General features: G+C 37.5%; 1 protein-coding gene across 1 annotated transcript in view; it reads left to right on the top strand.

The window, feature by feature from the left end:
- ANAPC4 (anaphase promoting complex subunit 4) overlaps nucleotides 1-16,991 on the top strand; it is a 23,757-nt gene extending 6,766 nt beyond the window's left edge. Inside the window, exons 11-28 of the mRNA XM_085322790.1 lie at nucleotides 54-118; nucleotides 219-261; nucleotides 360-436; nucleotides 859-959; nucleotides 1,041-1,092; nucleotides 1,388-1,443; nucleotides 2,615-2,661; nucleotides 3,903-3,959; nucleotides 4,128-4,184; nucleotides 4,714-4,807; nucleotides 7,100-7,197; nucleotides 7,690-7,751; nucleotides 7,833-7,871; nucleotides 7,959-8,060; nucleotides 9,179-9,256; nucleotides 9,983-10,153; nucleotides 11,378-11,501; nucleotides 12,136-16,991. Coding sequence (XP_085178916.1) covers nucleotides 54-118; nucleotides 219-261; nucleotides 360-436; nucleotides 859-959; nucleotides 1,041-1,092; nucleotides 1,388-1,443; nucleotides 2,615-2,661; nucleotides 3,903-3,959; nucleotides 4,128-4,184; nucleotides 4,714-4,807; nucleotides 7,100-7,197; nucleotides 7,690-7,751; nucleotides 7,833-7,871; nucleotides 7,959-8,060; nucleotides 9,179-9,256; nucleotides 9,983-10,153; nucleotides 11,378-11,501; nucleotides 12,136-12,351 — 1,539 coding nt within the window. The 3' untranslated portion in view covers nucleotides 12,352-16,991. The remainder of the gene's footprint in view (nucleotides 1-53; nucleotides 119-218; nucleotides 262-359; nucleotides 437-858; nucleotides 960-1,040; nucleotides 1,093-1,387; nucleotides 1,444-2,614; nucleotides 2,662-3,902; nucleotides 3,960-4,127; nucleotides 4,185-4,713; nucleotides 4,808-7,099; nucleotides 7,198-7,689; nucleotides 7,752-7,832; nucleotides 7,872-7,958; nucleotides 8,061-9,178; nucleotides 9,257-9,982; nucleotides 10,154-11,377; nucleotides 11,502-12,135) is intronic.
- Nucleotides 16,992-18,022: the final 1,031 nt, after the last annotated feature.

The raw sequence follows: 18,022 nt of genomic DNA, 5'->3' as shown, positions 1-18,022 counted from the left end.
GTAGACTGAACTTAATTGCTTTACCAATCTATTTCAATCATTTTAACTGGCAGGAAAAGAATACAACTACTTCTGTTCAGGATGAGTTTATGCAGCTGTTGTTATGGGGCAAAGCAAGGTAGTTACTGTTGTTTTATCTGAGTATGTGTTTGCACTTGAAATTGAAATACAGTATGAAAGCATGTTTGGTTCTCTTCTCCCCTYCAACCTCCCCTTAGTCTGGAGCTTCAGGCGCTATTAATGAATCAGCTGACAGTAAAGGTATGTTAATGATTTTGGAAATCTTCAAATCATGTATTTCAATATTTTCTTAATTAATATTCTGTTATATTAACATACATTAACATTTTTTTTAACAGGGTTTAAAAAAACTTGGTCAGTCCATAGAGTCTTCCTACTCTAGTATACAAAAGTTGGTCATAAGTCATCTGCAGAGGTAGGTCATGAGATATCCAATGAATTAGAGATTAGTTGGCATTTTATATGCTTGACTGAAAGAATTTATATTGTATCAGTGGTTATGTGTTTGTAGATGTGTTGATGTGGAAACTGTGATGCAAAATTGAAGAATTATTGAATGTGMTTTGAGCGATCTCTATGAAATACCAACTCTATATCACTGACTAGTGTTTGTGTAGGATACATGCAAAAGATTTGCATCAAGTTTGGATGGTGGTTAAAATCATTAGGGCAATGTTTACTTTTCTGTGAAGTAATACTTTCTCATCCATAAATAGCTTGTATATGCCAGACCACCATATAAAGCTTCCCACTTCACCCATTAAAAAAAACAAGCAGTGTGCAGTGAAGTAATGAGTTTTGAAAGGGCTGACTAAAAGATACTGTTTGCCTTCCTAGTGGCTCTGAGGCACTGTTATACCACTTGAGTGAATTGAAAGGAATGGCTTTATGGAAACAAAAATATGAGTCTCTGGGATTAGATGCATCTGGAATTGAAGGTACAGTAGTGTGTGCATGCTATTTACCCACTCTGATTTTACTTTTGAAAGCTTAATAATAATGATTTGCTCTCTTTGTAGATGCTATTACTGCTGTTGGTTCTTTCATCCTGAAAGCAAATGAGTTGCTTCAGTAAGTATAAGACCTGGAGAATTTATTAAAAAAAGAAAAGAAAAGAAAAAAAGGCAGCCTATTAAGTTATGTATTTATGGGGAAGCATGTGGCTGAGAGGAGAGAGAGATGAGAGAGCAAAGCTTTTCTCACTGCATCTCCCATGAATAGTCTTACTTTGAAGGACTAATCTGTGAAGCATTTTTWAAAAAAATTCCTAATGCTTTCAGATCTGTCTATAATAAAGATGGAACTTAAGCCTGGAGTAGCTTGTGACATATAGATCAGATAGTTTCTTTTCTTGTTTCTGGTACAGGGTTATCGACAGTAGTATGAAAAACTTCAAAGCATTTTTTCGATGGCTGTATGTTGGTAAGCTTTATTACCTAGTAAGCATTGTCTAACAGTATCTATTTTSTATTGTAAACATTGAAATGTTGACAAGTAATTAAGCCAGTCTGAGGAATCRCTATTTATTGTTGTCATAGAAAATTCCTGGACATAAAAGGCTATATTTGGAACAAGAATGATTATAAATTTGAGATCTCAAATTTATGTACACAGAGTTCAGAATACATGTAGGTATTTTATAGACTTACCCTGTAACATGTTATTGCAGTTTGTTTTCTGCTTCATAACCAATTTGCTGGTCTTGACCTGGAGAAATGAAAGGACTGTGGTTTATACAAATCTTGAAGTATGGTCTAACTGGTCTTTACTCTGTCACTCTTTCTGTTTTTTTTCCATGAAGACCTAGTTAGCAGTTAAGTTATGTACAGCTATAAATCAATGTCCTGATGCAGTTCATAGTCACCTCAGATTGTAGCTGAGTAGCTACAGATTAAACATCTGTAGGGAAGTAGGGAAGTTTATATTTTAGCCTTGCTTATTTTTATAAGGTGGTTTATGGATATGTTTATAATTTTATTTTTTAGAACTATTTTACAAAMACCTAAGCAAAGCAGTTTTATGAGTCTCTATAATAGCACCAGAAATGTAGTGTTAGCACCTACAAACTGGAGTATARTAATTTTAATTTGAACATTGCAGAGAGCAGGACCATAAGCGTTCTCTATCATAATATTAACACATGAAGTAATCACTCTTTGCCTCTGTTTAAACTGAACAGAGAACTGTGTATCTAAGCCTCACTGATAAGAAAATTGCAGATAAGTCATTTTAAACACATGAATATTGCCATGCACAATATAAGTGTATTACAGACTTAATTTTACTACTCTTAGTAGCAACTTAAATCCTTATGAACCCTTTTAATAGTAATTTAATCTCAATCTTGTAGAGAATGAAATGCAGATAAAAAGGATAGAAAGAAAGAAAACTATGAAGATTTGTATTTTAAGTTAGTGGGGCAGGTGAGCCTTAATTACAGTCTCCATTTGTAATCCTTCATTGTAGACTTTTGTTTCTGAAAAATAAATKTTTCCTATATTATCAGCAGTGTCTTATTACACAGCCATGGAAAATTGAGAATGTTAGGGGGGGAAAAACTATTAATAAAATAAGAATATCATTTTTCTCTCAGCCATGTTGAGAATGTCAGAAGATCACGTGCTTCCTGAGCTGAACAAGGTAGTAGTAGCATTGTTAACATATGATACGTTTTTATAATTCTACTGGATTTGGAGGGCAAGATTAAAGGCTTATTTTGGGTTCCAGAAATTAAACAATAATGTCTGTACTGTTACTTTGAGAAAGTTGATGGCTTCCGATTCGTACTTACATACTGTTTCACAAGTATTTTTGTTTTCTTTGTTAATACTACTCTTTTTTAGAAAGCTTGTGTGTGAATGTGTGACTGCTGGGAAATACTTGCACAGTAGCTCTATATGCCCCAAATGATGTGTCTTCCATCTTTTAAAATATCAAGGCCCCAGATGGCRAGCCTGCTTTTAGTGCTTCTTCCTCCAACAATTGCCTTTGCTTCTCTGACCAAAGTCAGTGTTGCTGCTTTGCATGTTGCTTCTTACATCAGTCCCATCATTACTGTATCAGAACAGATTGCTYGTTTCAAAGCTGCATCCTGCACCTTCTAAACTTTCTAGAAGTTCATTCCCTCTCCTTTCCCACAAGCTCCCTCTTTTCCCCCCAGATAGAGCAAAATCATTGTCACACTGAATTTAACAGCAATGGGATTTTAGTATCTTTTCCCGATGACCTGGAAGGGGAGATGGAATATAYCTGCATCATATTTGCAGACAACACCAGACTGGGAGATGTAGTTGATACACTCASGGGCAGAGCTGCCATCCACAGTGACCTAGGCAGCCTGGAGGAATGGACTGACAGGAACCTGCTGAAATTCAACAAGGACAAACACCAAGTTCTGTACCAGGAAGGAAGGAAGGACCCCATGCAGTGACATAGGCTGGGGCCCAATGCCTGAGGAGCAACTCTATTAGAAATGATTTGGGGGTGTTGGTGGATGACAAACTGGGCAAGAGCCAGCAGTGTGTCCTGGTGGCAAAGGAGGCCAAGAGCCTCCTAGGCTGCACTATCAGCAGCAGGGCCCATAGCTTGAGGGGATTATTCTCCTTTACTCAGCACTTGATAGACCACATCTAGAATACGTTGTCTATTTTGGGCCCCCCAGTACAAGACAAATAAACTGGAGCAGGTTCAGTGGAGGGCCATCAAGATAGTCAGGGGGCTGGAGCACTTGCCTTGTGAGGAGAGGCTGAGGGAGCTGGGCTTGTCTGGCCTGGAGAAGACACGTTCCATGCTGTTGGAACTTTGTTTTTGAACATTGTAAAGACTTTCTTTTGGAACTTTACTTTGATTTTTTTTTTTTATCTTTTTTTTTTTTCTTACAGATGACTCAGAAAGATATCACGTTTGTTGCTGATTTTCTTACTGAACACTTCAATGAGGTAAGCTGTATTGGCCTAATGAGTACCAACTACATTATCTGACTGTTTTTGCTGCTGATGATTAAATTTGGAAAACCTTAGTGAGAATAATTGAATCTCCTTTGTTGTACACTAGTTGTCATTGAACTTTGGGATTAAATTGTGCTTTTGATTTTGTTTATTTTTCAGGCACCAGAGCTCTATAATCGTAAAGGAAAATACTTCAACGTGGAGAGAGTTGGCCAGGTAAAGAATTAGGAAATAAATGGAAAAGAGAATAAATGCAAAAATCCTTAGATGAAAAAATTTTTTAAGCTGTGCCCACTTTTCTTCTCTCTCTACTTTGCTACATGTTGCAAATTCCAGCAGTGATAGAATATTGGTTATTTTCCACTATTAATAAGAAAAGGAGCATGTAAAACATATTTTGTAATTTTGCCTTATTTATGCTGTATTGTAAGAAGGGAGTGAAATTATTTTGCAGCTAACAATATTCATGTAAAACTGCAATCTGCTTTTGTCTTTATGCCATTAATCACTGGATTTCGAAACATTGTGCTCAAATTTAATTTTAAGATCGGTTTCACATGAAAATAACAGTATGTGCAATAAATTATTTTCTTACTAGTTTCTAGAAGAGRGGGAGGATTTAATATTAAGAATAGGACATTATATTAAGGGGGGATGCTTAACAGACGTGTGAGGGACATTGTTGGGGGTGAGTTCTGATGTCATTTATTCTTAAATAGTGATGTGATGAATGTCTCTTTTCTAGTATTTAAAAGATGAAGATGATGATCTTGTATCRCCACCTAATACAGAGGGAAATCAGTGGTTTAACTTTCTTAAAAATAGTACTCATCTTAAAGGTAATCTGCTTTATAATGTGAATCAAATAAACATGTAGACCTTAACAAAGTTAGAAGAATAATCATAGAATCATAGAATCAGTAAGGTTGGAAGGGACCTCTGGAGATCATCCAGTCCAACCTCCCTGCTCAGCACGGTCACCTACAGCATGGTAGACAGGGTTGCATCCAGAGGCGGGCCTTGAAGATCTCCAGAGAAGGAGACTCCACCGCCTCTCTGGGCAACCTGGTCCAGTGCTCCATCACTCTTCACAGGGAAGAAATTCCCCCTCACGGTCAGGCAGAACTTCCTGTGCTTCAGTTTCTGCCCATTGCCTCTTGTCCTGTCACACGGGACAACTGAAAAGAGTTTGTCCCCGTGCCCTTGACACCCTCCCTTCAGGTACTTGTACACACTGATCAGATCCCCCCTCAGTCTTCTCTTCCCCAGGCTGAAGAGGCCCAGCTCTCGCAGCCGTTCCTCACAGGGCAGGTGCTCCAGCCCTCTGATCATCTTTGTAGCCCTMYGCTGGACTCTSTCCAGTAGCTCCATGTCTCTCTTGTCYTGGGGAGCCCAGAACTGGACACAGGACTCGAGATAATCTGTTTTTCACACTTGGAAGTTATTTATATAGTGCTGGTTATGGGTTTTCATTTGAGTAGAATAAAATGAATGTTATTTTAGAGTTTTCATGTAGCTGCTTGTTTAGTCAGTTACCATTTTCCAGGTATTAGGAATTTCCTACTTTTTATGAACAAGTATGAGAAATGTTGGTTTTGAAGGAATCCTAGGAAGGTATGTATTTTAAGGGACTTGAATTCCACTCTAAGAAAGTAATAAGTACACTTAGATCATACAKGAGGGAAGCTTCTTAATTTGTTCTTTTTGGGAGTATTTAAGACTCTACAATCCTCTTACCTTGTTTTCTTTAATTAGTATTGAAAAGGAAGTAAAAGACAATAGCAAACTGCTGAGAATGATTCTTGTTTTAACCATAGAAACACTGCTGACTATAAAACTTACACAGCGTGAGCTGTCTTGTTACTACAAGAGAGAATTTGCCATTGCTGCCTTTTGCTGTCTGTTAACAATTAAATAAAAAGAGGGGAAGCTGTTACACTTCCTTCCATTTGGCAAAGCAGTCTCTAGAAAATGTATTTTAAACATACTTTTAAAATATTTTTGATAATTTAGATAATTAAATATATGTAGACTGTTTGACTAGTCACTTCTGTTWCCATCTAAGATCCATGATTGTTTGTAGAGAGATTGCTATGAATGTTTTTGTTGGTATTAATTTAGTAATTATTGAGATGTTTGTCTTGCTCTCTTCTTAGAACTTTAAGGTTTATAGAGCTAGGAATGTTATGTGTGCTTCTGTGGTTGACTCTCTTACTACCCTCCTTTGGTGTTCTCTATTACTTTGCTGATTGACTTAATTTTTTTGTAATCTTTCCAGTTAAATGTTGGAAAAGAAACAGATTACATATATAAAATAAGTAGATCAGGTATATAAAATAAATAGTAAGAATTATCTTAAAAGCAAAATGTCATCTTACAATGTAATTTCCTTCACAAGAAGGAATGAATCCTGTTGAACCCACAATACAGCTACTATAAAAAGTACAGAAATTGTTTTGCCCTAACAAGGTATTTCATGACAACTGTATTTCTAGCTCTTGGCTAACTGCAGCTCTCTGTTTTTATAATTCTGAATGGGCAGTGAAGGAATGCTGAAGGAGCAAGCTGGCCTCCATTTCTCGTTCATTTGCCTCATTTCATGTTGTGTTACAGTTAGTTACCTGAGTGCGAATTTATAATTGAGGAATAGTAAAAGGACCTGGAGGTCATTTAATCCAACCTTCTGTTCAAAGCATGCCTAACTTCCTGAGCAACCTTAGGCTGGGTTGCTTAAAGCCATATGCAGTGGAGTCCTAAATGCCTGCAAGRATAGAGACCCTGCAGCCTTTCTGGGCACACTGCTCCAGTGCTTCACCACTCCGTATGAAAACTTTTTTCTTTATACCCAATYGGAAATTTCCTCACTGTAGCTTATGGCTGTTGTAACTTCTTCTCTCACTGTGCACCTTTGTGAAGGACATTGCTCTGTGTTCAGTAACTCTTCTTTTGGGGGCTGAAGAGACTAGTTGTCTCCCCCTCCTTAGACTTTATAAAGYGTGTGCTCCAGCACCCTGACTATCTTAGTACCCCTCCACTGTACTCACTCCAGTGTCTCAGTTTAACAGTGCAGTATATTTTTTTTACAAAGGAACGTGTGTTTTTAAAATGAACCTTGATTTATCTTTTTACAGAAAGCCCCTTGTTGTTTCCCTATTACCCTGAGAAATCACTGCATTTTGTCAAGAGACAAATGGAAGAGATCATTGATCAGTGTTTGCAAAAACCAGCTGTAAGTTCGCTCATTACAAGTGATAACTTTTTGGGGGAGTAGCACTCAACTGACGACGCTTAGGGAGACTTAAAGTTTAATCTTTGCCTTTGTGCGCCTACAACATAGGTGTAGTACGCAGCCTTGTTTCCCCATTGCTGGGTGTCTCAAGCCTTTGGCTAGGGAGAGAATAGCGGGAGATTTGTTTCTCATTTTCTGTCTTATACATTAACGGAATCTATTTGAATGTTAATTAGCTTGATGTATGCACTATATATTATATAGCTATATTAGTTGACAATATATTAGTCTGTATATTCTGAATAAATGCAAAACAAGTGTATCAAGTGATAGTAGTGTTTTCAGTGGGGATATTTATTCCAGCATAGATACTGGTGGATTTTTCCTTCAAATGTACTTGGATTTTACTTGCCTTTTCTTTTTTGCCTTAAAAAATGTATAACTATGAGTAACTTCCTGTATCTCTTAACTTGTTTTCATTGTATTTGGTAGGATGTAATTGGAAAGTCAGTGCATCAAGCAGTCTGCATGTCTCTTTACAAAACTTCTCAAAGGTATTTTTTGTATTATTTTTAAAGCTCGGTTRCACAAGATTGTGGTAGTATTTTATAAACTGGTTTTGTTTTCCATTTCAGCGAAGATTCCACACCACAGTTATTTAAACTACCATTTCTGTAAGTATGCTGTTATTCTTTATTGCATTTCATTTATGAATTATTATAATTTGGTCTAACTTTTAATTTCCTCCTCTCACAATATAGGTGGAATGACAAAACCTCCAATATCCATTATGTTCTCTTCACCATGTTAGAAAGTTCTGTTTCTAAAATATACATTTTGAGGAGACATACAGATACTTCCAGGTAAAAAATGGGTGAAGGAGGAACAGTGTTTGTGAGCTTTAGTACATGTGTGTTATAGAGCCAATTACAATTTGAACCTTTCTATAAAAAGAGATAAGCAGCATCAGCACAGTCCCTCTTTGAATCCATAAATGAGGAGGACATTAGGAAGTGYGGTAGGAAAATGTGGTAGGAGTTTCTGTTTTATTAGACTCTGAGACTCTAATTGCAAGACCCAAGTTATTTGTAGGCTTAGGATAAAAAATCATGCTCTATTAGTTTTTGTTTCTCACAGAATTACTTGCTTGAGTGATAACAAAACATGTAAGGAGCCAAACTTTCAATGTTGGTTYGTCTTCCTATAAGTGTTTTTCTTTTGATAACCCCTTGCAGCCTGTAATTTAATGCACTAATGAAACTAGGAGGGTTGACTCGTAGCTGTAGGTGAAACATCTCTTTTGGGTGTAGTTTTGTGCARCTTCAGGAGTTTCTGCACCCAAGTTGCTGTTTGTCATTGTCTCAGTTGTTCTAATACAACTGCYTAAGTTGTATTCTGTTAGTGGGATCTCTGAAATGTCCTAGGTTAAAAATAAAATCAGAAATTCCTCTTTTCCCTAAAAGATTTACTTTATAATCTGGGTCACTTCATTTGAGAAGATGATGACCTGTGATGCAGTAGGAATTTTTAAAGTAGTTTTACTGCTGAAGAAAACGTGGTGAAACTATCCCCTGTGTTTTCAGTTGAGAGCCTCTGATGACAAATTACAGCCTTATGGTATAGTTTCTATCCGGTTTCTTCCCCCATTAGTATCTAAAACAGTCTGAATTGATGTTTTCTGTGGGCTTGGACTTAACAGACCTGGGACTAGGACACTTGAGCCAGGAGTTTAGCAAAGAACGCAGGCCTGCAAGCCAGATGCAGTCTCCCGTCTGAGTTTTAGTCACATGRCTCCTGGAGGAGGGGGAAGACAAAAGGTTTTCTTCCACCAGTTACGTTGTTTTGAGATGTAGCCATGTATTGTGTAAAGTCCAGACAGGCTGCACAATTTCTTTCCATAGCTGCCATCAGAGTTCTTTGAATTTTCTATGTGTAGAAAAAAAATAATTACCCAGGTAATGAATGATCACTCTCCTTTTAGGTCTGTCAGTAACGGACTTATTGCTGTAGAGTTTGGAAACTTCTTGAACAACAGTATAAATGAAAACTCAGACTCAAGGTCAGTATATCAAGTTGATTTTCATTCCAGAATTGCAGCTTGCTAAATTGAAGGCTCTATTTTCCAGTGTTTTATTACATGAAATTAACTTCTCAAGTATTACAGTTTGGCTTTTATCCTGCAAAATGCAGGATAAACTACAGTTGCTAGACTAGCTTGTAGTCTTTGAGTCAGGCTGTAAGAAAAAGCACAGATACATAAAGTTCCAGGATTGTAGGAGTCTTATTTGTTACTTCAACTGAAGGTAAACTGTAGTTTTCTAGTTAAAAACAAAGCGGTCTGGAAACTGCTCTTATATCTGTAATGTTCTTAAAGTAAGACAGAATGAGAGTTGAGATGTCTGAATGAAAGCATGTTAGCAGACATCACGCCAGCTTATCCCTTTAACATAGAAGGGCCAGATGTAGTTGCCCTTTGTGCCTTCAGTTGTGTTTCTAAGTGTTCCTTGGGTTTGTGTTTACTGCTTTTTAGCATTCTTATTTCTTCCCATTTCAGGTGAAGGGTGAAAAGTTTTTGATCCCTGAAATGTTGCATAGTCTGCAGTGGTTCTGACTGTTTTTCAGTGTCTTAGCTGCAGCTCAGCTTTTTACCATTTACAGTAAAGCTCACTGTTAACTACTCAATACTTTACAACATTAACTCCGCACAACTTAAATATTTCAGTTTTTGTTCACTTTTATGCTTTGAAACTTTCCAAAAAGTAAACACTGCTTTATTTTCCCACAGGTGCTACAGTTGTTTAGATGCACATTTCTATGATGATGAGACAATAACTGTAGTTCTGAAGGAGAGTGTGGAACAAGAGGGGAAGGAGAGAATCTTGGCTCAGCTGCCTTTATCTTCAGTGTACACTGATGAGGACCAAGAAAGGGAATTCATATGGGATGCTGCTAAAAGGTATTTGAAAATCTTTTATTGAGTCTCAAATGCAGAGCTGGAAAACAGATCAGTCATATTTTCATTGTATAAAGTTAATTGTGCTCTGTGTGTATAAATATTCTAAAGACCAGAAACCTTTTTTGTGCTGTGAAGATAGAGGGATAGAGTGGTATTTTACATGTAATTGAAGCTTTCTAAACAGTTGGGTGTTGTGTTGTTTTCCTGAGACAATACTACCTGTGTATTTGAATCTCCTTTAATGGGAGGATCAGTTCTGAGGACATCCTGTAGAAGCAGAAATCTTACTTCTTTTCATAAGAGGATGTTAACTTTTCTGATCAGAATACTAAGTTAGTATGTTTTCAGTGTACTTGCTCATGTGCCTGTGCCTTCTAATAAAGACACACAACTATTTCTTCCACATTCTCCTGGTAGTCGCACTTATAACTATTGTCAGCTTAGCCTTGAAACATCCAAATTGGTGCTTCTTGCTATCTTAGTATATGGTAGCATGGAGAGGAGAGCATCTAGGGGAAAGTGCACAGGAAAAAAAAAATGGCCACTGTAATTCAACCTGTGAGTCCAAGCTTTAGTCACTGAGTTTTACTTGCTTTTTCTTTTTTCCCATTATACCTCTTTGGTGGATGGCCTAAGATATTTCTTACCTCAAAATAAAGAGAGCCATACTAGACCRTAAGTATTTTCTTAAGTCACAAAGAAATTGTGTATTGAAGAATAAATGGACAATATTTAAAATAAGTTCAAACTAATTATGGACACTGCGATGGACAAGGAGTCTGTTTGTACTCAGCTGTTATGAGTGGGAGTGAATGGGAGTGATAAATCTCTGAAAGGTCATGGAGGCCAAACTTACATGCAAGTGGAGGCATCRCTTTCAGCTCTTTGTTCTGAAACTCTTCTTGTGGAGTAGAAGTTTGAAGGAAGCTCAGCCTTATCCTCTTGCTGCAGAGGATGTTACCTATGAGGGAGGAAGATCAAGCTCTAAATTCCATTCCCTTTTATTGTAGCCTTTTACCTCATTTGAAATGTGCTGCATCTCCCCAGCTGGATCCTTTGCTGTAGAATATCTGCAGTAGAGTTATGATGGTTTAAAATGCTTATCTGCTTATGACATATGCTATAATAAAACTTAGACCAAAAAAAAAAAAAGAGAGAGATTTTTCTAGTACTAGAGCTGTTTCTGATGCACTAGTTTTCTACTTCTATTCTTGTTATGTCCAGGCTGGATGAACAAATTGGTGAGATATCCACACAGACGGTCTTTTTGGAGAATCAGTGGAGAGTGCTGGAGAATATGAAAGCTCAATACGTTGCTGTAAATGGTATTAGAAAAGTTTCCTGTGTGGTAAGTGCAGTATCTGTCAACAAGCCTGTGAACAGTTGAAAGAAATATGTGCTATGGCTAGGGAGAGTAATAATCTCTTTCTGTTAATTTAATTGTGGTAWTATCAAATCATTATTTATTAAATTATGCTATTATTAAATTATTAATTTAATTATTATTTAATTATTTCTTCTCTGGAGATATTCAAGGCCCGCCTGGATGCAACCCTGTCTAACATGCTCTAGGTGACCCTGCTAAAGCAGGTTGGACTAGATGATCTCCAGAGGTCCCTTCCAACCATACCATTTCTATGATTCTAATCAGATTTATCAAGAACGTTTTTTTTCAAACAGATTATATTCTCATAATGTATTATAAGTGTGTCAAATATAGTCATATGTCTCATATACAAAGTGAAAAACTGTAACCAAAATTAATAGATTTTTTGCATTACTCTTCAATTTAAAGAGCAATAAAACAGTTACTAATTTTCTTGATATCATCCTTCCAAAGAAAACAAACATTTTGATAAAGGCTATTTTTGAAGCCATTGACCAACATGTAAATTGATATTGGTTTGGGGTTGTGGGGATGGGAGAGGTTGGCGGATTTTCTTTGATTGGTTTGTTAGTGGAGATTTTTAATATTCCCATAGCTAAGCTCAAATCTCCGTCACGTGAGGGTGTTTGAGATGGATGTAGAAGATGATGGGGAGGCTGAGGAAGAAGAAGAAGAAGAAACAACTCAGATTGCAGCTGCGGAACCTGAAGAGCTGAATCAATCTGCAGACAACCGAGACAGTGTGTGTGGTGCATCTGCTCAGGAACTGCCTGGGGAAGCTGAAGAACAGGAATTCAGCCTGGATCCTTGACATAAGCTTTGATACTGGTAAAGGGACAAAGCTGAAATCTAACTTCAGGCCACTTAGATGCTGTACATACTCAGCAATATTAATGTGATGTGTGGGGGTCAGAATACCGTGTGCTCCTCAGCTAAGACCGTCTGTGTTCTACAGTATGTTTGTTGTACTTCGGAGGTGGGGAGGGGGAACATTTAGCTGATGTGATTTCTTCCAGAGCTTCTACATTTGCAATTTTGTATAGATGGGAATAAAAGGAAATAAGAACAGAAGTTTTCATAGCCGACCTGTTCAGTCCTGAATACTGATTTTAAGATAAAATGTTGGTATGTAATAATAACAATATCCCATATTTTAAGGACCAAATTATTTCCCTTTCAGACTTTGTATTCTAACTGAGTGCRGAAGTGTGTGTATGTTGCCAGCTGCAAACTTGCAGATCAGCGTAAGACTAGCTGGGCACCAAAATGTAGCAATTGTTACTTAAATACATACTTAAAACTGTTTTTAGTTGCATTTGTGTTCACAGTAACATAATGTTCCTTCAACTTGTCTTTGAGGTCTTCAGTCCTCAGTGCAATGTTTTTGTGTGTATGTTTTGTCAAATTGTCAAATGTCTCATTTGTCAAATGAGTATGTATCTCAACCTACCTGTGTTTCCATGAGATTATTCTTGAAAGGCAGTCTTTCTCTGATATTTTTGTAATGGAAAGTTACAACAGAGTATATTTTTGTATTGTGGCATTATATTCTTCCATAGGCTTCAGTATGTTTGTGTTCCTTACTAATTTATGTTTTGTCTGGTAAAAGCTGGAAATCATTTTTGGAAACCTAAAATGTTTTCTTGTTGCCTATTAGCTGGCCAAGTATTAACTGTACTTCAGCTCTTTGAATGAACAAAGCTGCTAAATAYATGATCTTCCTTCAGCACAGTGAGTGAACCTTGTATTTTGAACCATACRAAGAAGCCAGATTTTATTCTTATGTTCCATTCTACACTTCAAAAATACTCTTCTGAAATTGCTATGTAGCATTACAGAAATCAGATACTACACTCATCCTCTTGTTCTTGTTTAGAAATACACCATTTTTAAGAAACTTTTTTAAAAAGTTGACTTTTAAAGTTTTTAGACTGTTTCTTGGGAGAGATCTTTGTAAAAACATGTTTGGTTTGAGAAAGACTTCTTTACCAGCCTCCTTGGAAGTTTCTGGCTGTTCAGTACTCTTGTCTGTTGAAGGCAGAGGACAGGAAAGGCAGAAATGCCCCTGCGGAAGTGCTGTGGATTTTCTGTGTGAAGCAGTTACTCTTGCTGAGCAATTGCTGCTATTACAGAACCAACTCAGCTCAAGTCTGGCCTTGTGTTCTTCCAGGAAGCTTTTGACACTAGTCTAACTTTAAAAATTGCCACACTTCAGTGCTTGKAAACAATACTTTGCTGTGCTGTCTGCTAGTAGTTTTAGTCCATAGGTATATGGAAATTTTGTGATCTGTCCTGCCTTTAATTGCTTCTGAATTTGTGGTAAAAGCAGCCATGTCCTTCGCCACAGTGGCATGCCCTTCAGGAATCTCCCTATGGTTTTCCTTTGCACCTTTCTGGTCCAGTCTAGGGCATGCTTGAGTGAGCAGCGGTTTTGTTTCAGGCTTCACTGAGTACATACATAAGCAGTTTCTCCTTTTTCCCAGTGACACAATACAAATGCATCAGTTCAGATAAGTACTTTTCAGTGCATTGCTGATTCCTTCCGTCAAGCTTTAATTATTTTTTACTTTGTTACCAAATTTCTGTTATTGTAGATGTCAGTAACTTGCTTATGCATTTGTTTTTGAAAGGATGATMAGAAATAGTTGATCCTGAGAAGTTTTTGAGGATTTTAGTGCTGTCTAGACCCAGTGATCTCACTTGATCTTGTTTTCTTCCTTCATTTTTACACCAGTTGAAGGCCTTTTTGTTCATTTAACCTTTCTCTGCTATAAATGAGTTCTCATTCTTCCTTTTGTAGTTAAAAGTACTTTTATATTCTCAGCAAATTTGCTCACAGTCCACTCTTTGTACTACTAACCTTTGAGTCTATAAAGCCACTACTGCGGCCTCTTTTTAATATCTTCTTTTTTCTATATGTGGTATTTTTAGCTTTATAAAGAAGTTGGGCTGCTTTTCTTTTTATTTTTTACTATTTACCTTGTGTTATCCCTTTTTCTGAGCATGTCTTTTCAGCCTGTTCTCTATGGCTTGCAAACCTGTCACATCACATAGTTTATGCCCGAGTCCCTCGCTCAATTAGTATTGCTTTGCTTCCTGGTGTGGGCATGCTGTGATCTGTTTGTAGTACTGTTGCCTCCCACTTCTTGCCCCTGATGCCTGTCTTCATAAATGATCATTTTAGCCCTGCTTACAAAGACAGTAGATGGAAGGAGAGAAAATTAGAAATAGTAACCAGGGGCTTGCTTTAACTAACCTTTAACTAACTGTTCCTTTTTGTAGAGGGGAGAAGGGACAGCTGCCTTCTTTATTAGACATTAATTGATGTAAGTATTTCTGTAAGAGTACCTGCAGGTTTTCTTAACCGTGGCTTTGAAAAACCTACTTTTATTTATTTATTAAGCTGTAAACCTGTCTGTTAACCTTGATAGAATAGGGAAGTCATTTATTTAAGTACTTAAATGTCACCAGTAAGTTTCTCTGGTCAATATTAATATCCGTAGTCAGAGTTGGCTCGTACATTTTGTTGCATGCTGCAGTAATACATGAGAAGATCTCTGTTGCTAACCTAAACAAACTGTTGCTCTTCAGGCTGGCTCCAATTTAATTTCTGGCTTCACAAGCTTGTTTAGAGAAAGAGCTGGCTTAGCCTTTGGCAAGAAGCAACAGTGACAGTCTAAGATGGATGTCTAGGAAGAGGGAAAGGAGGTTTCAGCATAGATCCCGTTGTAGTGAGCAATAAGGAGGATGCATATGAATGAGGAGAGAGAATGAAAGGAATTGTCATAGGATGAGTTTCAAGCAGAGAGATGAAAAGAGTGTAAGAATCTCTGAAGACAATGCCACTGCGGAAGAACTTGAAAGAAAAGAAAACTAGATGGGAGGGAAGAAATACCACTTGCAGGTAACTAAAATGCATTTAGCTATAACTTTAGAGTTCATATGTGGAGCTGATGACAAAACAGTCAAGAGACCATTGTTGCTAGCAAAGTCCAGAGTTGAAGTTATAAAGCGATATAAATGTGGGTGTTTCAGCATTTTCTTTTCCCCAGGGGGTATTACTCAGCTACTGCTCCTAGCTGCCTTTTCTATGGTTCTGCCTGCAGCTCCGTGACAAAAGATGTAATCACACTTGCCACAGTGAATCAGATATCTTGGGTGGTTTTATGCAGTTCCCATGCTTAACCTAGTGGATCAAGTAAAGTATCAGCCCTACCTCCTAGTGTGAGCCTATTCTTTTAAAAAGTAAAAGGAAAAAACTCGTRGGCCCTAGTATAGGAAATAAGACCCTAATTTCAAACCTGTAATCTGATTGTTGTCCCACTCAGATGGAGCTGTTGCATGTTAGATCTGGTGTTGCAGTTCTCTTAATCAGTCTTTGAAGCTGTTGCACTTGGAACAAATCAGTTATTTTTTCACTTGAATAAAAAGTGTTTGATTCTACAGCCTGGAGATTGGGGCACTGGCTAGCYGTCACCTGGGAATGTGAGGTTCAAGGTCGTCTTCTAAACTGACTAGAAAATAGGATTTGAAAAAAACACCTTCTCTCTCAGTAGTGATACTTCTGTAGATTTGTGCAGGCACAACCATTTTTCCCTGTACCATGTACTTTCTTTTACTTAAATGAGTTATTAAAGAGTCTTCAGAGACTGATTTTGCTCCCAGTCATTCCCAAGAGAACTCATAAATTGTGTAATGAAGATACAGACTTGTCCAAAGATGCACCGAAAATCATTCTGTTGCCTTGTCAACCACTACAGATAAGAAACATAGGGCCAAAGGTAAGGAATTTGTTCATCTGGTCATGTATCTTTTTTTAGAACATTGAGGTAAAGTATGGTTTCTTTAGAAACTTTTAGCACAAAGAACAGTGCTTTAAAATGTTGCAATCTGAAGAACAATAAACTTTATTTCTCCATATGTTAACTGTATTCCCTCTGTAGCAGAGACTTACTAGACTAGAAGCAAAAGAGTCAAGTTTTATATTTTCTCTTCTAGAAATACATGTTTGTAATATCCCTTCCCTTCAGTCAGCTGTGTGGAGAACAGTGCTCCCACTACTTAGCTACTGCTTAGAATACCAGAAGGCAGAAGTAAGCTGGAAGGCATCATGGGGCACTGCGGTTTCCAGACCATGGTGTATATTAATTTTGAGAGGCTATTATTTTGATCAGCTGCATGAAAAATAGCATACTGTTTATACTAATTTCTAGTCATTTTAAAAAATTATGCTAGAATATGAACTAGTAAGGCAAATGAGAATTTTTTTTTCATGCTGTTACTGTGTTACATAGAAATGCATCTCTTTTAAATTGGTCTATTTTCTGGAGGATGCATATTGTATGTATATTAATATATATGTATCAATGTATATTAATGGTTTGAGAGAGAGAACAAGACATACAAAAGTCTTAATAGAAGACTATTAAAGAGAYTATTAACAGAAAACAATCTATTGGTAACTTATGGCTGAATGTGATTTGTTAACTTCTTGCCTTCAAACACTGCAGTTCTGTGCAATGAAGCAATTTCTTTGCTTCGTTCTGCAGAGGGATATAATTTTCTGAGTTCTTTTTCATGGTTAGTGATCACTGACATTTTGGAGATTTGTAATGGAAGTGTTAAGATTAGTATGAATGGGAATGTCTGGGTGTGGAGGTACCAGAAGGAAGAAACAGCAGCAGAAGGGCTATAAGAATGGTATGTGCTGATAGGACCTAGATTAGCAGGTCATCAAAATCCTAGCATGCATCTACATGCAGGTATGCAGGACATCAGCTCAGGAGGCAAAAGACCTGTGCAAATGAGCAAATCTTGATGACTGTCAGAGCCAGAGCAGGATGAAGAAACTGCTTGTGTGGACAGCTCCTAAAAGGTATRAAACCAGCACATGACTGCCAAGGTAAGATGACCCTTATGACCCAGGAGTCGTAACAACTCAGTAGCTGGTGTCCCTTTAAGACCTCCTGAATTCAAGGGTCCTTGGTGCCTGAATGTTGTACAGACTGCTTGTATGCATGCATCCAGGTGCTTGTGAGTTTATTGGTATGACTGTGAGTGTGAATGAATGAAATCAGCTTTGTTTTAAAATCRGCTTCACTTGATGTACTGACTAGCTTTAAGGCTAGCAATGCTGTTATTGCAGTGTTGCAGTATTTCTTGCCTAATCAAGGGGGATGRGTGTAGCCAGGTGGTTATGGAAGATTGGAAGGGTGGGACCTAAGTGAAAGAGAGCATGAAATGACGCTGAAAGAAACAACGTCTGGATGTAAAGCTTGATCGTGGTGCATCTGGTGAGATCATTGTGGCTGACTATCAGTCTGGAGTTTAGGAGTTTTTAGATTTTTCTGATCTATATGCATCAACTTATATTTGAATGCAGTTGAAAGCAGCTTGCTGTRGGCCAAATTCCACCTTTCATAGAATCAGTAAAGTTGGAAGGGATCTCTGGAGATCATCCAGTCCAACCTCCCTGCTCAGCA

The sequence above is a fragment of the Rhea americana genome, unplaced genomic scaffold (assembly GCF_003343005.1).
Source record: "Rhea americana isolate MKP2758 unplaced genomic scaffold, rheAme1 scaffold_8, whole genome shotgun sequence".
Lineage (NCBI taxonomy): Eukaryota > Metazoa > Chordata > Aves > Rheiformes > Rheidae > Rhea > Rhea americana.
This window is presented reverse-complemented; position numbering and strand designations above follow the sequence as displayed.